Source organism: Notothenia coriiceps, unplaced genomic scaffold (assembly GCF_000735185.1).
Source record: "Notothenia coriiceps isolate Sejong01 unplaced genomic scaffold, NC01 NC01_scaffold00011158, whole genome shotgun sequence".
In the NCBI taxonomy this organism is placed as follows: Eukaryota; Metazoa; Chordata; class Actinopteri; order Perciformes; family Nototheniidae; genus Notothenia; species Notothenia coriiceps.
The window spans coordinates 6451-22563 of record NW_011343859.1 but is presented as its reverse complement, the minus strand read 5'-3'; the positions used below and the strand labels follow the sequence as shown (position 1 = coordinate 22563).

The window sequence follows — 16113 nt, the reverse complement described above, 5'->3', positions numbered from 1 at the left end:
CCCCCCCAACCCCAGGACGATTAAGGCCAGAAACTCTAATTATGCTACAGAGACGTGACAGACTGGAGCACCCATCTGCGCTATAGGGACACACACACACACACACACACACACACACACACACACACACACACACACACACACACACACACACACACACACCGAAATAACACACATAACTGATTAATATCAGAAGACAAAATGCATTAAAAGAACAAACACTTGTGAGTGTGAGAGTATCTGACGGTGTATGAAAGGTGGTGAGAGATTGGCTCAGAACACAATCATGAACGACAGAATCGCACTGTAACCGAACGCTTCCAAAAGACGCACACCTGTTTACAACAGCTCGTCTGCCCCATCTGTCACTGATTTTTGAGATCTGATTCTAAATATGCCTTTTGAATACCCATCGCTTCCATCAGGCTGACAGCGACAGCAGCATTTCCCATATCTTTGTTTGTATTTAAGAAAGAGTAGGAGCCGCCCTATCCTGTACATATCTTCTTACAATTGTGTACTGGCACATTGAGGCTCCATTGTTATCGCAGTGCAAACATATTCTTTTTTATATATACTTTTGATTATCAAACAGCAACTCAAGCAAAGTGTTTCCAACAATGCAGCTATTCCTATTCAGTTATTTGCACCCTAAACCATTCTGTGTACATTATTTTGCTGCTTTTCAGTTCATTTTTTGTGTGTGTCTTTCATTTAAAACCTTGTCTAGATTCGAAAAAAAATGTATCTCCTACAATATCTAGAGAAATAAGAACAGGTTATTCAGAATGAAAAGCAAAAGAGCAGTCAAGTCGCATTTAAAAAAAACGTCACAGAAGAGAGACTTGAATAAAACTGAAAGTTGAAGGAGTAGAGGACAGAAATGTGAGGCTTATAAAAGAGAATACATGGAAGAGAAAGACGAAATAGAAAGGGCAAGTTCTCACCTTGACATCTGAGAAGAAGATTTTGAGCATGTTGGAGGAGGGGTAGCGGTTGAAGAAGAACATCAGCTTGGCCTTCTTCAGGTGGTTGGGAGACAAGCCCTCCTGAATCTGAATAACAGTTAAGGAAGCAAAGAAGTATTTTGGGAAAACACAGGGGGGGGGGGCATTTTAACAGAAGCTAAAGTCAGGTATATCATCATAAAAAAATAAATAATAATTCCCCCCTAAGTGACGTCATTATCCGCTTTATTTGTTGTTCAAGTGATATTTTGGGAACATGGTCTTGGAAAAGGTATTTGGTGTTTTTCCATCCGTGCCGTCAAACCGGGATAAAATAGGCATGTATACGCAAACAATGGATGAGTAGATAGAGAAAGAGAGTCTTTTTTTTAATTCAAATTAATTATTTAAAAGCAGTAGTGTGAGAGTGGCAGTGTGATTTGTGTAACTGCGGAGTGATTAGTGCCAGAGATGTCACATAGAGAAGTGACCGGTCCAGTAAAACACAACCGAAAAACATTTAGAGCCATTTTACACCGAAAGCAAAGACGGGCACCTGCTGGCTTTGGATCAAATCCCACATTCATCCCTTCATCTCTCCGCCTCTGCATCCCCGTGTCTATCCCACTGCCTCAACTAGAAAAAATAATAATTGTGGTTGCGGAGTGTATGTGTGAGTGTTTGTGTGACAACAGCTGTGCCCCACCACGCTGCCATTTCCCCACCACATTAACAGCCCTATAATCTATCAGAGAAAGATGAGGCAATCAATGGAGCCCCCTGCAAGGTCAATTAGCACACAGGCAAACACACACTCCTACACACACTCACATACACATACAGGAACCCCAGGGGCCCTATAGTGCTGGAGAGAGGAACAGGGAAAGTGGGAGAAGGGGGCATCAACTATCGGGGAAAAGAGGGAGAGAATGGACATGAATAATCCGACAGAGTCAAGACAATTGAAGGAGGTCTCAAGGCAGTAAGCAGAGGATATGATTTTAGGGATTATGGTGAAATATTAAGAAGCAAAAAATATCATATCCAACACAGAAAGTCATGGGTGTTGTTACGCATGACCATGACACCACATGTGCCTCAGTAAATGAAGCCACAGTTGAGCCGTATTGTCATCCATCATTCATTTAGCAGCGGCTAGGCCAGGTCACCGGACAACAACACCATCACCTAGTTAACATTCATGCCAACCTGTCACTATCTGTGTGTTTAGGCCAGATAGCACACTGTGTGTACTTTATGTCTTGTTTCACACACACACACACACTAAAGCACATGAACAGGAACAAACACACCGAAGCACAAAAACAGCGCTGAAGCAATATCATAATGAAAAAAGGCAATAACATGTGTGTGTGTTTGTGTATTTAACAGTAGTTAAAGTGAGTCAGTGAATAAACAATCTTTTTCATCCTCTTCCTCACTCTTTCCAATACGTGTGTGTGTGTGTGTGCGTGTGTGTGTGTGTGTGTGTGTGTGTGTGTGTGTGTGTGTGTGTGTGTGTGTGTGTGTGTGAAGGGGGGCATTGGGAGGGGAAGAAAGGGAGGGGGGATACATTCATAAATGAATGGGGGACATCTGCTCGGCTCTGTACAAAGGATTAAAGATACACAGACCTGAGAGTGTGTGTGTGTGTGTGTGTGTGTGTGTGTGTGTGTGTGTGTGTGTGTGTGTGTGTGTGTGTGTGTGTGTGTGTGTGTGTGTGTGTGTGTGAGTTCCTCTCAGGTGAATAATCAATGCTAACCACCTTAACCTAACTGCCAGGCTTCTCCGAACCCTAAATCCTTCCACAAAGCCGTCACAATTTTATCCCTAGCATGCAAAATGATTCATTCTTAATCTAGAAGCTGATAAATAGACGGAACAAGATACAAGTGAGAGCGATAGAAATTCAAAAATAAATATGCATACCTTTTTTTCTTTCAAAGGTAACAGAACAGGAAATTGTTGTATAGTATATGTAGTTGTATGTTGAAATGTTACGTTTTTGATCAAATACCAATGAATTTAGCATGCTCTCGAGACACAGCTGATGCCAATAATGCTTAAGAGTGTTTACATTATAAAACATCTGTTGATTGACATATCATAACATAACTAAAATCAAATATACTTCCTTATTAATTAACATGTGCTTACTGTTCATAGGAATGGTTCCGTCCTGAATTGAAAAATAGTCAGGACTGCAAATGCTGTCGTCTTTTTGAATTCATTGAATAGTCAATTGATTTAAAAAAAAATAGTAAAAATAAAGCCTGTCAAAATCTTCCTGAGCTCAAGTTATCTTCTTCAAATTATTCGTTTTTCTTGAAACAAATTGTCCAAAAGTAAAGGATATTCCAATTTATAATAATTGAAGCAAATCCAAAGAAGTTTTCTGTTAGTTGAATAATTGGAATAACTACTATAATTGTCATTTTTGCCAATTCATTTTCAGTCCATCAACATCAATACAGGACTAACTGTATGATCACTTTTGTCCATTTTAGATTTTGTTACCTTCAAAATAAAATAAAAAGTCGGTTCTAAGGATGGTCAATATCTTTGAAATACTAATGTCCAATTTCAAAGACTTTCTTCCAAATGAATAGAAAAGCATTTTGGAATGAAACGGCTTCGCAGGATCAAGAGACGTGTCAAATATTTCTTTTTTTAATTAAAGCAACATCTAAATTGGCTTTGAAGACGACACTGTGATCACATCCTCATCACAGCTGCAAGGAGTTCCTATTTGTCAGGTTCAAAGTCTTATTTCTCTTTTCACTTTGTTCTTCAAGCGTGCACGTGGGTGTGTATGTGTGTGTGCTCGTATGCCTGCATGTGTGAGCGTAAGTGTGTGACATGGAGAAGCCCTCTCCATATGAAAGGTTAGACACGAAACAGCTACCTGCAAACACCTGTCCACATGCACACTCTATGAAAGGGAGTGTGTGTGTGTGTGTGTGTGTGTGTGTGTGTGTGTGTGTGTGTGTGTGTGTGTGTGTGTGTGTGTGTGTGTGCGCGCGTGCACTGGGAAAGGTAGCAAACAGCTGCCGAGCAAAAGTCCAACAATTGAAAGATCAACAGCTAAAAGGAGACAACCAGCTAAAAAGTGTAAAGATATTACGCTTCTCATTATGTATGCTCACATAAAAAACAGAAACACACACGTTTAGAAAGCTTCCATCAATCAAACATTCACCTGTTCCTCTCCGTGCTCTTTGAAATATGATTAGCTTTGAGCTCCTATGAACAAGGTCTTACCCCACACCCACACGTGAACAAGTGAAATATGATTTGCTTTGAGCGTTTATGTACAAAGTCTTTAGTGCTGTTAGGTTCTCTTTCATCAGAGTGTCTCAGACAGTGTGTGTGTGTGTGTTGTTGAAGAGGGAGCTCACTAGCCTTTCTCAGCACCTTTACACAACAGAACCTGCTGCCGAGACTTAAAAGAGCTCCAGAGAGCAGCGTGCGACCTGTTTAATCTTCCCCCTCTTGCACGACCCACCGCGGCCCTTTTCATCTTCCCCGCTAAGCGAGGAAAGAAAAGGGTTAGAGCAGGAACAATTAATGCAGGTTAATTGATATTGAAGACGTTCTTTGACGGCCGCCTGCTGCTGCCTCTAAGATGTCAAAGACACTGTTTTTGACTGCTTTTAAAATGTGACGTTTGTGGATTAGGGAAATAAAATCATTGCCTATTTAAACTCTTTCCAAATGATTTTACGGATGTTTTTTATACCTAAAATACCTGATGTTTCACATGTTCAACGTCATCCTTGCTAAACATCTGACAGGATTAAGGGGGATTACAGCTTTGACCATGCCGAATCTTCATTTTAATTTCATTTCTGAGACCCAAACCTAACGCAGGACTAAAACCTTAATATGTAGAAGATAACACAAGCTTTCAAACAAATTGTAAATGCAAGAAAACACAAAAAGGTACTCATTCTCGAACACAAAGGGGCAGTGAAAAGGATACGGTGCTGCCAGAGTAGGGCGATATGTCAGACATGTCTTGAAGGTCCCCACACTCAGACTTGATGAGGGACAGGGACAGACCCTCCGGTGAGCTCTGCCGGTGGTGGTGGTGGTGGTGGTGGTGATGACTGAGATGGCCCCCTCCGAGGGATGCCATTTTGCTTCTGAGGCTGAGAGTTTCCCTGGTCATGTCCATAGAATCGGGGGAGGACCGATGATGGTCCTTGGGCCCTTGAGGGTAGCCGGCTCCACCCCCGTGTGAAAGAGGGCTCTGAAAGGGATACCCCATAAGAGGAATAGGGAATGGGTGGCGAAAGGATGGAGGGCTAAAGCCGAGCGAGGCGGTGAGGGGAGAGGGGTGAAGGGAGGGATGGTGGGAGGGATGGTGAGAAGGAGGAGGAAGAGAGGGGTGAGTGATGTCTCCTCCACCTCCCCCGCCGCTCTTGCGCACCACCAGGGGCAGAGCCTCTGTCTGGTCGCTGGGCATGGGCACCCCACTCAGTCTGCCACTCAGACCCCCGAAGGAGTCCAGCGGGCTGGGGATGATAACGTCTCCGAAGCAGTGCAGCCTCTGGTTGGAGGAGTGGTAGTTAGATGTTGGACTCCCGTCCCCGTTCAAACTGAGGGCCAGGGCGCCAGCGCCAAAGCGTGAGTCTGGGGTGAGGGAGGGAAGGGGGCAGAAAGGTGGGGGACAGGAAGAGGACGAGGTGGAGGAAGAGGAGGGTGCAGCTGGTGTGCTGCTGTGGCAGCCGTGGTGACTGACAACCTGCTTGGGCGAGGAGAAGCCTTTGACGACGGTGTCAACAACCTGCGACACGGCACAGTTCAGTTCCTGCTTCAGCGTCTCCGCTAACTGCCTTCCTCCTCCTGCTCCTCCTCTCCTCTTCATGGCACTTACTAAATTCCTCTCCACCTCCTCCCTGCTGTCCACATCCTCCTCCATTTCTCCATCTATCAGGGCCTGTTCTCTGAGGAGGGCTCGGGCCCGATCCAGGAACAGGCCTGGGTCCAGCTCAGACAGCTCCTGGTTGCTATGGCGCCCTCTGGCTCTGTGCCTCTCCTCCAAGCCGTCAGAGCGGATACTGTCCTCTGATAGGTTGCCGTCTTCATCTCTTTCTCCGCCTCGGTCAGCATCTCTGCTCTCGCCGTTCTCTTCATCTTCCTCTGTCTCTGAGTCGTAGATCTGGTAGAACTTCTCCTGGAGCTGACGCAGCTGTTTCTAAAAAAACAGAGGAAAGAGAATGTTAAAGATGTCTCCTGAACCCAAATGTCAACTGTTACCACAAATTAGCTAAAAGATAAATGGAAATAGTATGTCATCCACTCGGTGGGCTGATAATTATTTTACTTTTTTTAGGTGCAAATTCAACGAGTAGGATGGAATCAAGGTAAAACTTAAATCTGTGTTAATTTACGTTAGCCTTCTTTTAGATCATGAGAAGCAGGTCTTTTATAGTGCCTTTTTGCAACTGGTGTATGTGGTGCATTTTAGCAGAGTATCTACATGCATAACATATCTACCCATAATGCCTTCCACCAACCTGCATGTCCTCCAGCTGTAGTTTGAGTTGCCGTCTCTCCTCCTGCCTCTGCTCCTGCCTGGAGCACACTAGTTGGGTGAAGCATTGTTGTTGCTGTGGCAGGCGCTGCTTTCTCTTATTCTCCCGATAAACTTCACCAACGCTGACCACACCCCCCCGGGAACCTGGAGAGCTCAGGAGGGAGGAAGGCCCGTCGCACCGGCTGTGGTTGTGGCTGATGGTGTTGCGGCAGTTACCCTCTCTTCTGTGGCCATTACTGCTGTTACTGTTGATGCTGCAATTCTCATTTTCGTGGCTGATATCTTGGTTGTGGTCGCCGTTGGACCGGACCAATGGCGAGTGACTCATACCACGGATGATGTTTTCCACGCGGGCACGCTTTGCGCGAAGATGCTCGTCCGACAGCCTGTCCAAATCAAAAGTGGAGAGGGAGAGGGGCTGAGAGGGAGCGTGGGAGTTGAGGCTTGAAGAAGGCAGTGGTCGCCCAAAGGAGGAGGAGGAAGGAGGGGGGAGAGGAGGCCCAGGAGAGAGGCAGTCAGACGGGCTGTCCCGGTCGCGGGAGGAGCTGCTGCAGGCGTCCTCGGCGTGGATCTCTGAGCCTCCACTGGACAGAGCTCCACTCCCCTGGGATGGAGGACAGGGGGAAGGCATTAATGATAGAGCACTGAGTGGGGATCACAAATAGTGGCTTGTTTGTTTGGCTGATAGGAAAGATAAGATTCAATGCTTATTCAATCTAAAACATGGTAATCTAAACTCACATATGGCTAATTGATGAATTGCCTTAACATGTGTGTGTGTGTGTGTGTGTGTGTGTGTGTGTGTGTGTGTGTGTGTGTGTGTGGATATACCCGGAAGCCTGAGTCACTCCCTCCATTCTTGCCCATGTTACTCTTCAGTAGCTGAGAGATGATGGTGGCACCAGGGAAAGGCATTATGGCGTCTTCGTACGAGTTGGCCCTTTTAAGCAACTTCCTCAAAACGTTGGACTTCTCTCCGTCACTGTTGGAGCCGCCATGTCCGTGACTGACTAGAGAGCAGTCTCCGTCCTGATCGTGGCCGTGTGATTGGTTCATGCTTTCGAGCAGGGTCTCCCTGGCGCGGCTGAATAATGCACTAGCCACAGTCCTTTTCACCCCAATGTCGACACGTCGGCGCTTTGTCTGTCTGGTTAAAAGGGTGTTGCTGTCATGATCAGGCATCACGCAGGGCAGCTAAGCGGACATGGCCAAGGGTCCTCGCAGACACGCAGGATGAGAAGAGGTACCTGGTTAAAACAAATAAACAAAAATTGCAACGTTAAAAAAATGTTATACCACCGTTTGGGTAAATTGTGTATTATGTGGTCATATTTCAGTCAGAGAGAAGCAGAATTATTTAAATGTTAATATTTTTAAATCAATAGCTGATCTCTACAGAAAGAAACATTTTAAATATATAGTTTGAATAATGCAAAACTCTAAAGCTGTTTAATTAAAATCAGTAGTCTTATCAGATTTATTACAGAATCATTCCAACATAACATTAACAGAGACTACTATGGACAATGTGTTTTTCTTACAAATCATTTTATAATAATATTATCTTTAACCTTTTGCACAGAGTTGACAATAACTACCTCATATACAAATCACCAACTCTGAACCATTCTTATCCATCTCCAAATTCACAAAAGGACTATTGTAGAGCAGAAAAAAAGGGAACCACTTTGAGAGTAGAAATTCCCAGGAAGGAGTAACACCTGGCTGTAAAAAAACAAAATGATATCCCACTTCCTCCTCGTCCCTTGAGGGGTAACCTTGGTTTCAGCTTCTTTTTAGGAGCTGTGAAGAATCGACAGGTCATCTCTTATTGTCAGAGGGATTTCATTGCACTCGCAAGAAAAAGAAAACTGTGTGTGTTTGTGGGTTAGTTTTATTTCAGAGAGATGTATTCACATGATAGTAAATGGGTTGTCATTGTAAAATGTTTTATTCTATGTCTACGACTTGAGGCTTAAAAAGCTCTCCATACTTCAAATGAAAAGCTAGGGTAATTGTTCTGTCAGTGAATATATTATTTGTGTAGAGAAGCTCAGTGCACCTCATAAAGGTTAGGTTTCTTTGTCGATGCTCGGGAAACACTTCAACTATCTTGTGGGAAGTATTGAAACGCCGGCTTCACCCTTACTTCCCCACAGGCTAAAGCTCAATTCTCGGTAAAATGTAATTTCCCTTAATTTAAGATTCATTCAAATGGAAGTAGACCAAAACAAATCTAAAAAATGTTGCCAAAAATAAGCTTTTGCAATCTTAAAACACACTGACGGAGGAAGTGGATATCTGCTCCCTTCACACATGCATACAGGCAGCGTTTTCCATGTTACATGTTTGCATCTGTTTTGCAAGTGATTTCAGGGTTAGGTCTAGGGAAATATTTTACGAATGAAAGCTGCTCCTACAACAGTTTGGTAGAGCTGTGCCACTGGAGTTTTGGCGTTTGTTCACTGGAGTTTTGGCGTTTTTATTCCACTGTTAGAAAATGTGAAAACAAAAACAGCAGCTCAACTCCGATTTTAAAGAAAGACACAGAACTAATAGGAGACACTTTTGCAAAACCGACAAAAGCAGACACTGTTCCTGCCGGGACATTACCAAATGAAATAGTTTCTAAGCAGAGGAGAAGGGTTGTTTGAATGTGACTCGGAGTTTTAGTGTTGCAGACGAGAGGTGTTCAGAAAAACACTCAGCGGCCTCAGCACAGTGCCCAGCAGTGACCCAGATACACACACAGAACATGCAAACACACTATCTGTTAGCGTGATTGGTTCCTCAGCATTACTGTGGGCAGAGGTCTGGCCCGTGCACAAACATACATACACACACACACACACACACACACACACACACACACACACACACACACACACACACACACACACACACACACACACACACACACACACACACACACACACACACCGAGGTGGTAGAGAGACTAACAGTTTAGATTAGGGGGTCCAAAGAGCTTGGAAACTTGGTTATTTGGAAACGTGTGTTTGAGGTCAATTTGAGGGTCCATCAGTGAAAAAACAGCTAATGTTTCATGTTTGCATTCGTCAAACCTTCACCTTTTCTAAGAACATATTATCTTATATAAATCTAAGTGTGTCTACTTATCAAGACGTTTAAAAACCAAACACACCAAGGTTCGAAGTTGAGCACTGAAAGCAGATGTGAGAGTATGTGTGTGTGGTTTCGGCACTAAAACTGAAACTTTCATTGTAATCTGAATTTAAAGGGCAGGTATTCGTTGCAATTGAGAACTGAAATGGGAAGTAACTGATGTGTGTGAAGTGTAAATGACTTATTTCCATTTAAAGGATGAACGTGAGTGGTGTTGCTGGATTAATTTATCTTTGGTGATATTTGTAATTCTAGTAAACACAAACTCACTTCAACCATTTCTTATCTGCTTTTATGAATACTTTTAGCTTACAATAATATCAACATAATTGTATAACTTTTGGTAAAAAGTGTAGGTCATTTGTTCACCTTTTACTTCCTATACTTCATCTCGAAGAGGAACTACATACCCAGGTTATTACAACAGTGTAAAGTGGATTATACTTGTGCGCTTCAGAGTCTGACAGAAAACACAAGCTGATCACTTTGCACGGCAAATACTAAGGGATGTTTGTCATAGTCCGAACAACAATTAGACAAACATTTCCAACTGAACATGACGGTCATTCTTCTATGATAACGTTTTAAAAATGATGAAGAGCTGTGCCGATAGAAACAGATAACGTCCCTGGTTTCTCTTGTTTTAGCGAAATTGGCGGACCTCTCTGGAAGTACAGATCATTAAAAATAAAACGTATTGAACACATTCATTTAAATGAGTCCACTGACAGGATTCCTTATTTGCTTTAATTTGTGAAAAAATAAAGATTTTAAAACCAACCTCCTAAATACTGAATGACTAGTAAAACTATAAAAACAAGAATTGCATGGACTCCAAAAGCAACGGCAGGTGCGTAAATCCAAGCGACTTCTACAAACTGGAAAGGAAAGTATCCGTGAACTAAAAGTCATTTTAATTTTAAAACAAACTTTGATCATAGATTGTGTTTCACGCAATCGTGTGTATACAGCCGGCAAGAATCACAAGCAAAACTAACGCGCCTGAGGTCAACATGAGCAGAACCAGTTTCGGAAAACAGTCCAAAATGCAACTGCGCCCTGTGAATCCGCAATGCGCGGCGAGGGGGGACCGGCTCCTCCAACTCACCGAGGAAATAAAGTTCGAACCTCAAATCAGACACACTCAAACACACACAAGCCCAAGAGTGACGATAATGGTAATAAATAAAACGTGTTTCGACTTACTTCTCTCTCGAGCGTTTCTCCAAGTCCGTCCGTCGAAGAAAGGGCGAACACAAGACACAGATCCGGACTCGTCTTTGAGATCAATGCCGTAATTTACTACGGCAAAGTGGAGACGTATGCGGAGCGTGCGCGCGCGGGCATGGGTGTGTGTGTGTGTGCTGGGGAGATAGACTCATAGAGAAAGTGTGTGTGGGAGAGATCGAGTGACAGAGAAAGAGAGTGAGAGAGAGAGAGAGAGATAGAGAGAGAGCGAATCTGCTCTTGTGCGCCGCTCTCCTCCCGGGATGGGAAGTGTTTAGTATCGAGCGCACCCGGTCCGTCCGGCACTGTCTGCTCCTCGCGACTCCGGTTTTCCCCCTCTGAGCAAGACTCTCAATAAGAAACAAGAAGAGGCGCACATGAAGGATACGTGAAGACGCTGCGTCACAGGGCCCGGAGTGAGGTAACAACTCCACCTGACCAATAAGGAAGGGGGACCAGGGACGCTGGATTTAATTTATAAGGAGCCCTCCGAAAGCAGCGCAGCCAGAGCGGAGAGGGAGAGAGAGGAGAGAAGAGCATGGAGCGGAGGGTAACCCAAAGTCAGGTTCAACAAGCTTTCTCATTTGCGGAGAATCTTTGTAGATTACCGTTTAACTTAAACCAGATTTTAGGGGCATCAATTATCCCTTTTTCTCTGTTGAAGCATGCCCCCATGTTTCTATGTATTTTGCAATGCCCAGTGTTGTGTATATATGAATCACCAGTCAACACAAATATCTATTAGATGTCATTGATGAATAAAGAGTGCACTTGTATTGCTTGTGTGCATGCCTTTACTCAGTACAACATTGCATGCAACTGTACGAATATTATATAAATATTTATAATAAAAACAGGCTTTACATGTTTCTGGTTCTTTTCTTCCACCGTCTTTGATAACTTGTGTACGTCAGAAATTTCCAAAATAAATACATGTTGTGCTTTAATGCAGCCGTAATTGCCTCCTAATTGGAAACGACGGTATACGCCTCTGCGCGGGGCTCCAAATCAATCAAAGAAAGTTGTCTAAAGGCAGACAAATGAGCCGATAGTTCTGATGTGTAAGGACCCCTCTTCTCCAGAGATCAGAGTTCAGGAAACCTTGGAACTGATCGCGAGTCAGTGTTTTTGCTCAAATACACTTCCGCAGGAAGCTCTCCGTTATCCAGACTCACTAAAGACACCCAGAGATGTTCAGAAAACATAACCAAAGAAATATGTAAATAATATGTCCAGGTTGAAGCAGTTTTGTAGAAGATAACGTGCTGAGGCCTTTTGAGAAACCAGCAATCCACCATATAATTTAAATGCATAGCATTCTAATATAAGCTTTATTTGTCACAATTTATTGGAAGTCTTTTAGCTTTTACATATACACCTTAATGGATGCAGTGTTTACGCGCACGTTCCTTCAGCATCAAAAGGCTCACAGATTACTCTTATTCACTTCCTTATATATGCGCAGGTAGAAACATTTCAGAATTATTTCAGACTAGTCCACGACGGATCACTTCATAAATTCATCTGTGTTCAACAGATGGTTAAAATGTAAATCACAAAAAAATGTATGAAGCGAAAAATATTCCTCATGAAAATGAATAATAACTTAGGAACATATCAGTTCAAATTCTGTGTTTTTCTTGTTTAGAACAGTTGTGAAATGTATTTTTGTATAATATTCTATATCTGACTGTTTAATACTAAAGAAAAACCTTACGGAAATAAAGAAAAGTGGAACTATGTCACGTCGACAATGTGGTATGATTTTTAAAAAGCGAAATGATTCTGTTCGGTGCATTTTTTTGCATTGCGCATGCAGAGGTATTGTAGTGGTGTGTGGGACACATCATGAAAAAAACACGTAGCCTATTACCTACATTAAAAAGTGTATTTGTAATTTAAAGTTTTTTGACAGGAAAACATTTTTTTCCGGAGCATTGTTTTCCTCTTTCAAACGAGGTCATTCAAAATCGATACGGTATTTCAACATTATTATTCAATAAGAAATATCAGCGCAGCCTCTCAGACGATCAGCGCTTACCCCGCGTCTCTCCACTTAACTCAATTACGCACGGGAATACTCGGCTTTTACACGAAGTTATACACTTACTTTCCGGCTGTGCCGTGCGGTTCAATTTGCAGCAAAGACAAATATTAAAACCCAGAAATAAAAAACATTTTAACCCCGAGGAGACAGCTGTGTGTTCCGTGCAGCACAGGATGTCCTTGCAAGCAGAAGCGAACAGGCCCAGTTTTTCTAATGATCGCCAATTATTTGGCACGGACACGGAAACTTCACCACAGCAGCACACGGAACTTTTCTTTTCTAGCTGAAAAAGCTGTGACCTATTTGAGCCTTGGCGCCCTGGGTGATGCCATTTCGTAGTTTGGTAACTGCAATAATTGTGAACATTTCCCCTTTATATATCTGCAACGAGAGAGAGAAAATGCGCATGGTTAGAGAAGATAATAAAGGGCTGTCTCACACTAAATGAGTAATGCTCTTGAGCTTATGGAACATACTTTATGCATTTTGAAAAAAAGCCTAGTTTCCTGAGTCTGAAGGAGGGGTGATGTGCATATACAGAGGAGGGGGCATATTTGCTTTTGATACCGTTTTTGCAGCTCAAAATGATAGGAATTCACAAAATCTTTGATAAAAAGAGGTATTTCCACTAAAGAGTGGTGTTTCCTAAATATGTGCTTTTTTCACATCATGGGTAGAAAATAAGCATATTAATGTTTAACTCTGTGACCGCCATGTGTTTACTTGCCCGATGAGCCGATGACCCCCACTTGTGTTTTTGTGTGTCACGTGAGAGACAGTGTGTGTTACTCAATAAAAACAGATGTGTGTACACACACACTTTGAGCCACTGTCCTTGCATTTGTGAAACACAAGTTGAAAGTGTGGGAAAGTGTGTGTGTGTGTTTTATGTTTCGGTCATGGCCAGTCACCCCGAACTGTCCCTACAGTTTACTCACCGACATCCCAGAGTGACCTTACAACCCAAATACCAACAGCCAGGTTTTTAATCAACCACCCGCTGCTAATATCATAGGATTTAACCATACTGACAATCCAAACAAACGGCACACTACACCTCATGTTTAGATCACATCCTGAGGATTAGGGAGAGTTTTCCCACAAGAGAAAGGGATGAAAATAACACAGGTTTTAGCTTTGAAATTGAAAGCATTTCCCTCAAATACTTCTGACATGCAAATTACTTAAATAACGGTTACTCCAGGATTAGGCTATGTTTCTACACTTTTACCGTACGGTTCAGTCATGTATTTTTAAGGAAGCTCCATAGGAATCTCATCCAAAACTAAAACAGTTTTCATCAAATCGTATTTTCACAATACGACATGTGACTAAATGAGATACTCGAGACAAAGTATTTCTTTTCTCAGCCACCGGTGCTCTACTGTCATTTACCACAGGTTCAGTTTTATCTTGCAAGTCTTAAACAGTTTTATACCAGTTCCACTTTTCTGTTTCAACCATAGTCTTAGAAACACACGCACATAGCATCAGTGAGTCAGCAAGAAGTATCTTTACTTGAATCACTATGCAAATATAAATGACTACCGGCAGTCTACTGCAAACGTTAGTCAAAGTACACGTTTAGTTCAATTTGGTTAATTTCTTCCAACACTGCTTAAATATACATGTCATTTATGTAAAAAAGCATTTCAAATCCCACGCAAGGCACACTACAAGAGACAAAATGAGCCCTGCCAATCAACAGAAATCAAATGGACTTGGGTAGTTTTATAAGATCCAACATCTTCCAGCCATTAGTGAAGCCACTTATGAGGGAGCAGTGCCGTCAGGTAATGGTACTCAAAAAAACAAATGTGTCCTAATAATGCCTCCGTGCCAGGAAAAGTTTACTTTGCTACTAGTTTGACATTACATACAGAGTCCTTGCATGTGCAGACACACACTGAGATGTGTATTTTATCACTCTGGATCATCTAATGCTGAGAAAGGAGACAAAAAGGGAATAATGAAAATAGGCAGAGAGAGGGAATAATGATAGGCCTGCCACTGATGGAGGTCTGGAGGTAAAGAAGAATGGATGCAGAGGTTTCTCTTTCTGTCTTTTCCTCCATCTGTCCCCCCCTTGCTCTCCACTCTTTCTCTTTCTCCTCTTTTTGGTCTACTCTCTCTCCATCAAGATGCCATTATTCAGGACATTAGCGAAGAAGAGCTAAAAGCTCTCACTGTCGAGGAGGGTCCCAGGGTCCTTTCTGAGAGCTGTGACGCAAACACACACGCACGCACACACACTTTGACTACAGAAGTAGCATATAGTGTAGGTGAAGAGGTAAAAGGTGGCATGGAGGTCTTATTGCAGACATTACCAGGCATCTAGGCTCCTCTACTCTCCTCTGTGGCGAAACACATGGACATTAGCACACACAAAGAAAAATGAACAGTGCTCGATAAAGCACATTTTGACACTCATCATCTTCTCTCTGTGCAGCTATCCTTTTCTCCTGACGCCCTCACAATACCTTGAATAATGCTGAAAATGGCGTTGATAAATTAGGTCAGGGCATTGATGTGTGTGTGCTCTGGATAATGTGACGGCTGGCCGAGAGAAATATGTTCTGCATTCAATCACGTCTATGTTATCATAAACTTTATTCATTTAAAGTATCTCTTAAAGTAACATACTGTCTTTGCTCTTGCCTTATTAAAGTTGTCCGAAATTCATTATTGTTAACAGCAGATGTGTACTTTTAAAATACATTTTGCTCACTTATTATAGACATGCTGGTTCAATAAGTCAGCCCAAGACGTTACATCATCACTGCCAACTATCCAAAACAAACCAAAGCCTTGAACGTTTTTGAAAGTCCACATACATCTCTCTGGCCGTTTCTCAATCGCGAGGATACTGGCTTGGTAGTCGCATACTTCCAAGTCACTTCCTTCAGAAACGAAGCAAGTATACTTCCAAGCCACGGCTTCGGAAAACAAAGAAGAATGGAACAGGCTAACAAGTGTGCCACTCTCTCTAACGGTTTCAACATAAACTGTACCGAAAATAAATACCTCATGATGTCTATCTAATTCTTTTGCAGAGCCTAGTCTCCATCAAACCCCGTGAAGTATGTAACACACACTGCCAAAACTAACAGAGAGCTGGATGTATGGGAGGGTGACCTCATGATAGGAGAACAAAGCATGTTTAGACATACTGGTCCGTTTCTCAATCGCGAGGAAACTGGCTTCCA

The 16113-nt window shown here is 42.7% G+C and overlaps 1 protein-coding gene across 1 annotated transcript in view; it reads right to left on the bottom strand.

Moving 5' to 3' along the window:
- LOC104946485 (prospero homeobox protein 1-like) overlaps positions 1-11679 on the bottom strand; it is a gene marked incomplete at its 3' end in the record, with an annotated part of 17567 nt that extends 5888 nt beyond the window's left edge. Inside the window, exons 1-5 of the mRNA XM_010772320.1 lie at positions 10840-11679; positions 7321-7736; positions 6470-7093; positions 4930-6147; positions 948-1055 (exon numbers count right to left, since the gene is read on the bottom strand). Coding sequence (XP_010770622.1) covers positions 948-1055; positions 4930-6147; positions 6470-7093; positions 7321-7671 — 2301 coding nt within the window. The remainder of the gene's footprint in view (positions 1-947; positions 1056-4929; positions 6148-6469; positions 7094-7320; positions 7737-10839) is intronic.
- Between the last annotated feature and the right edge of the window lie 4434 nt (positions 11680-16113).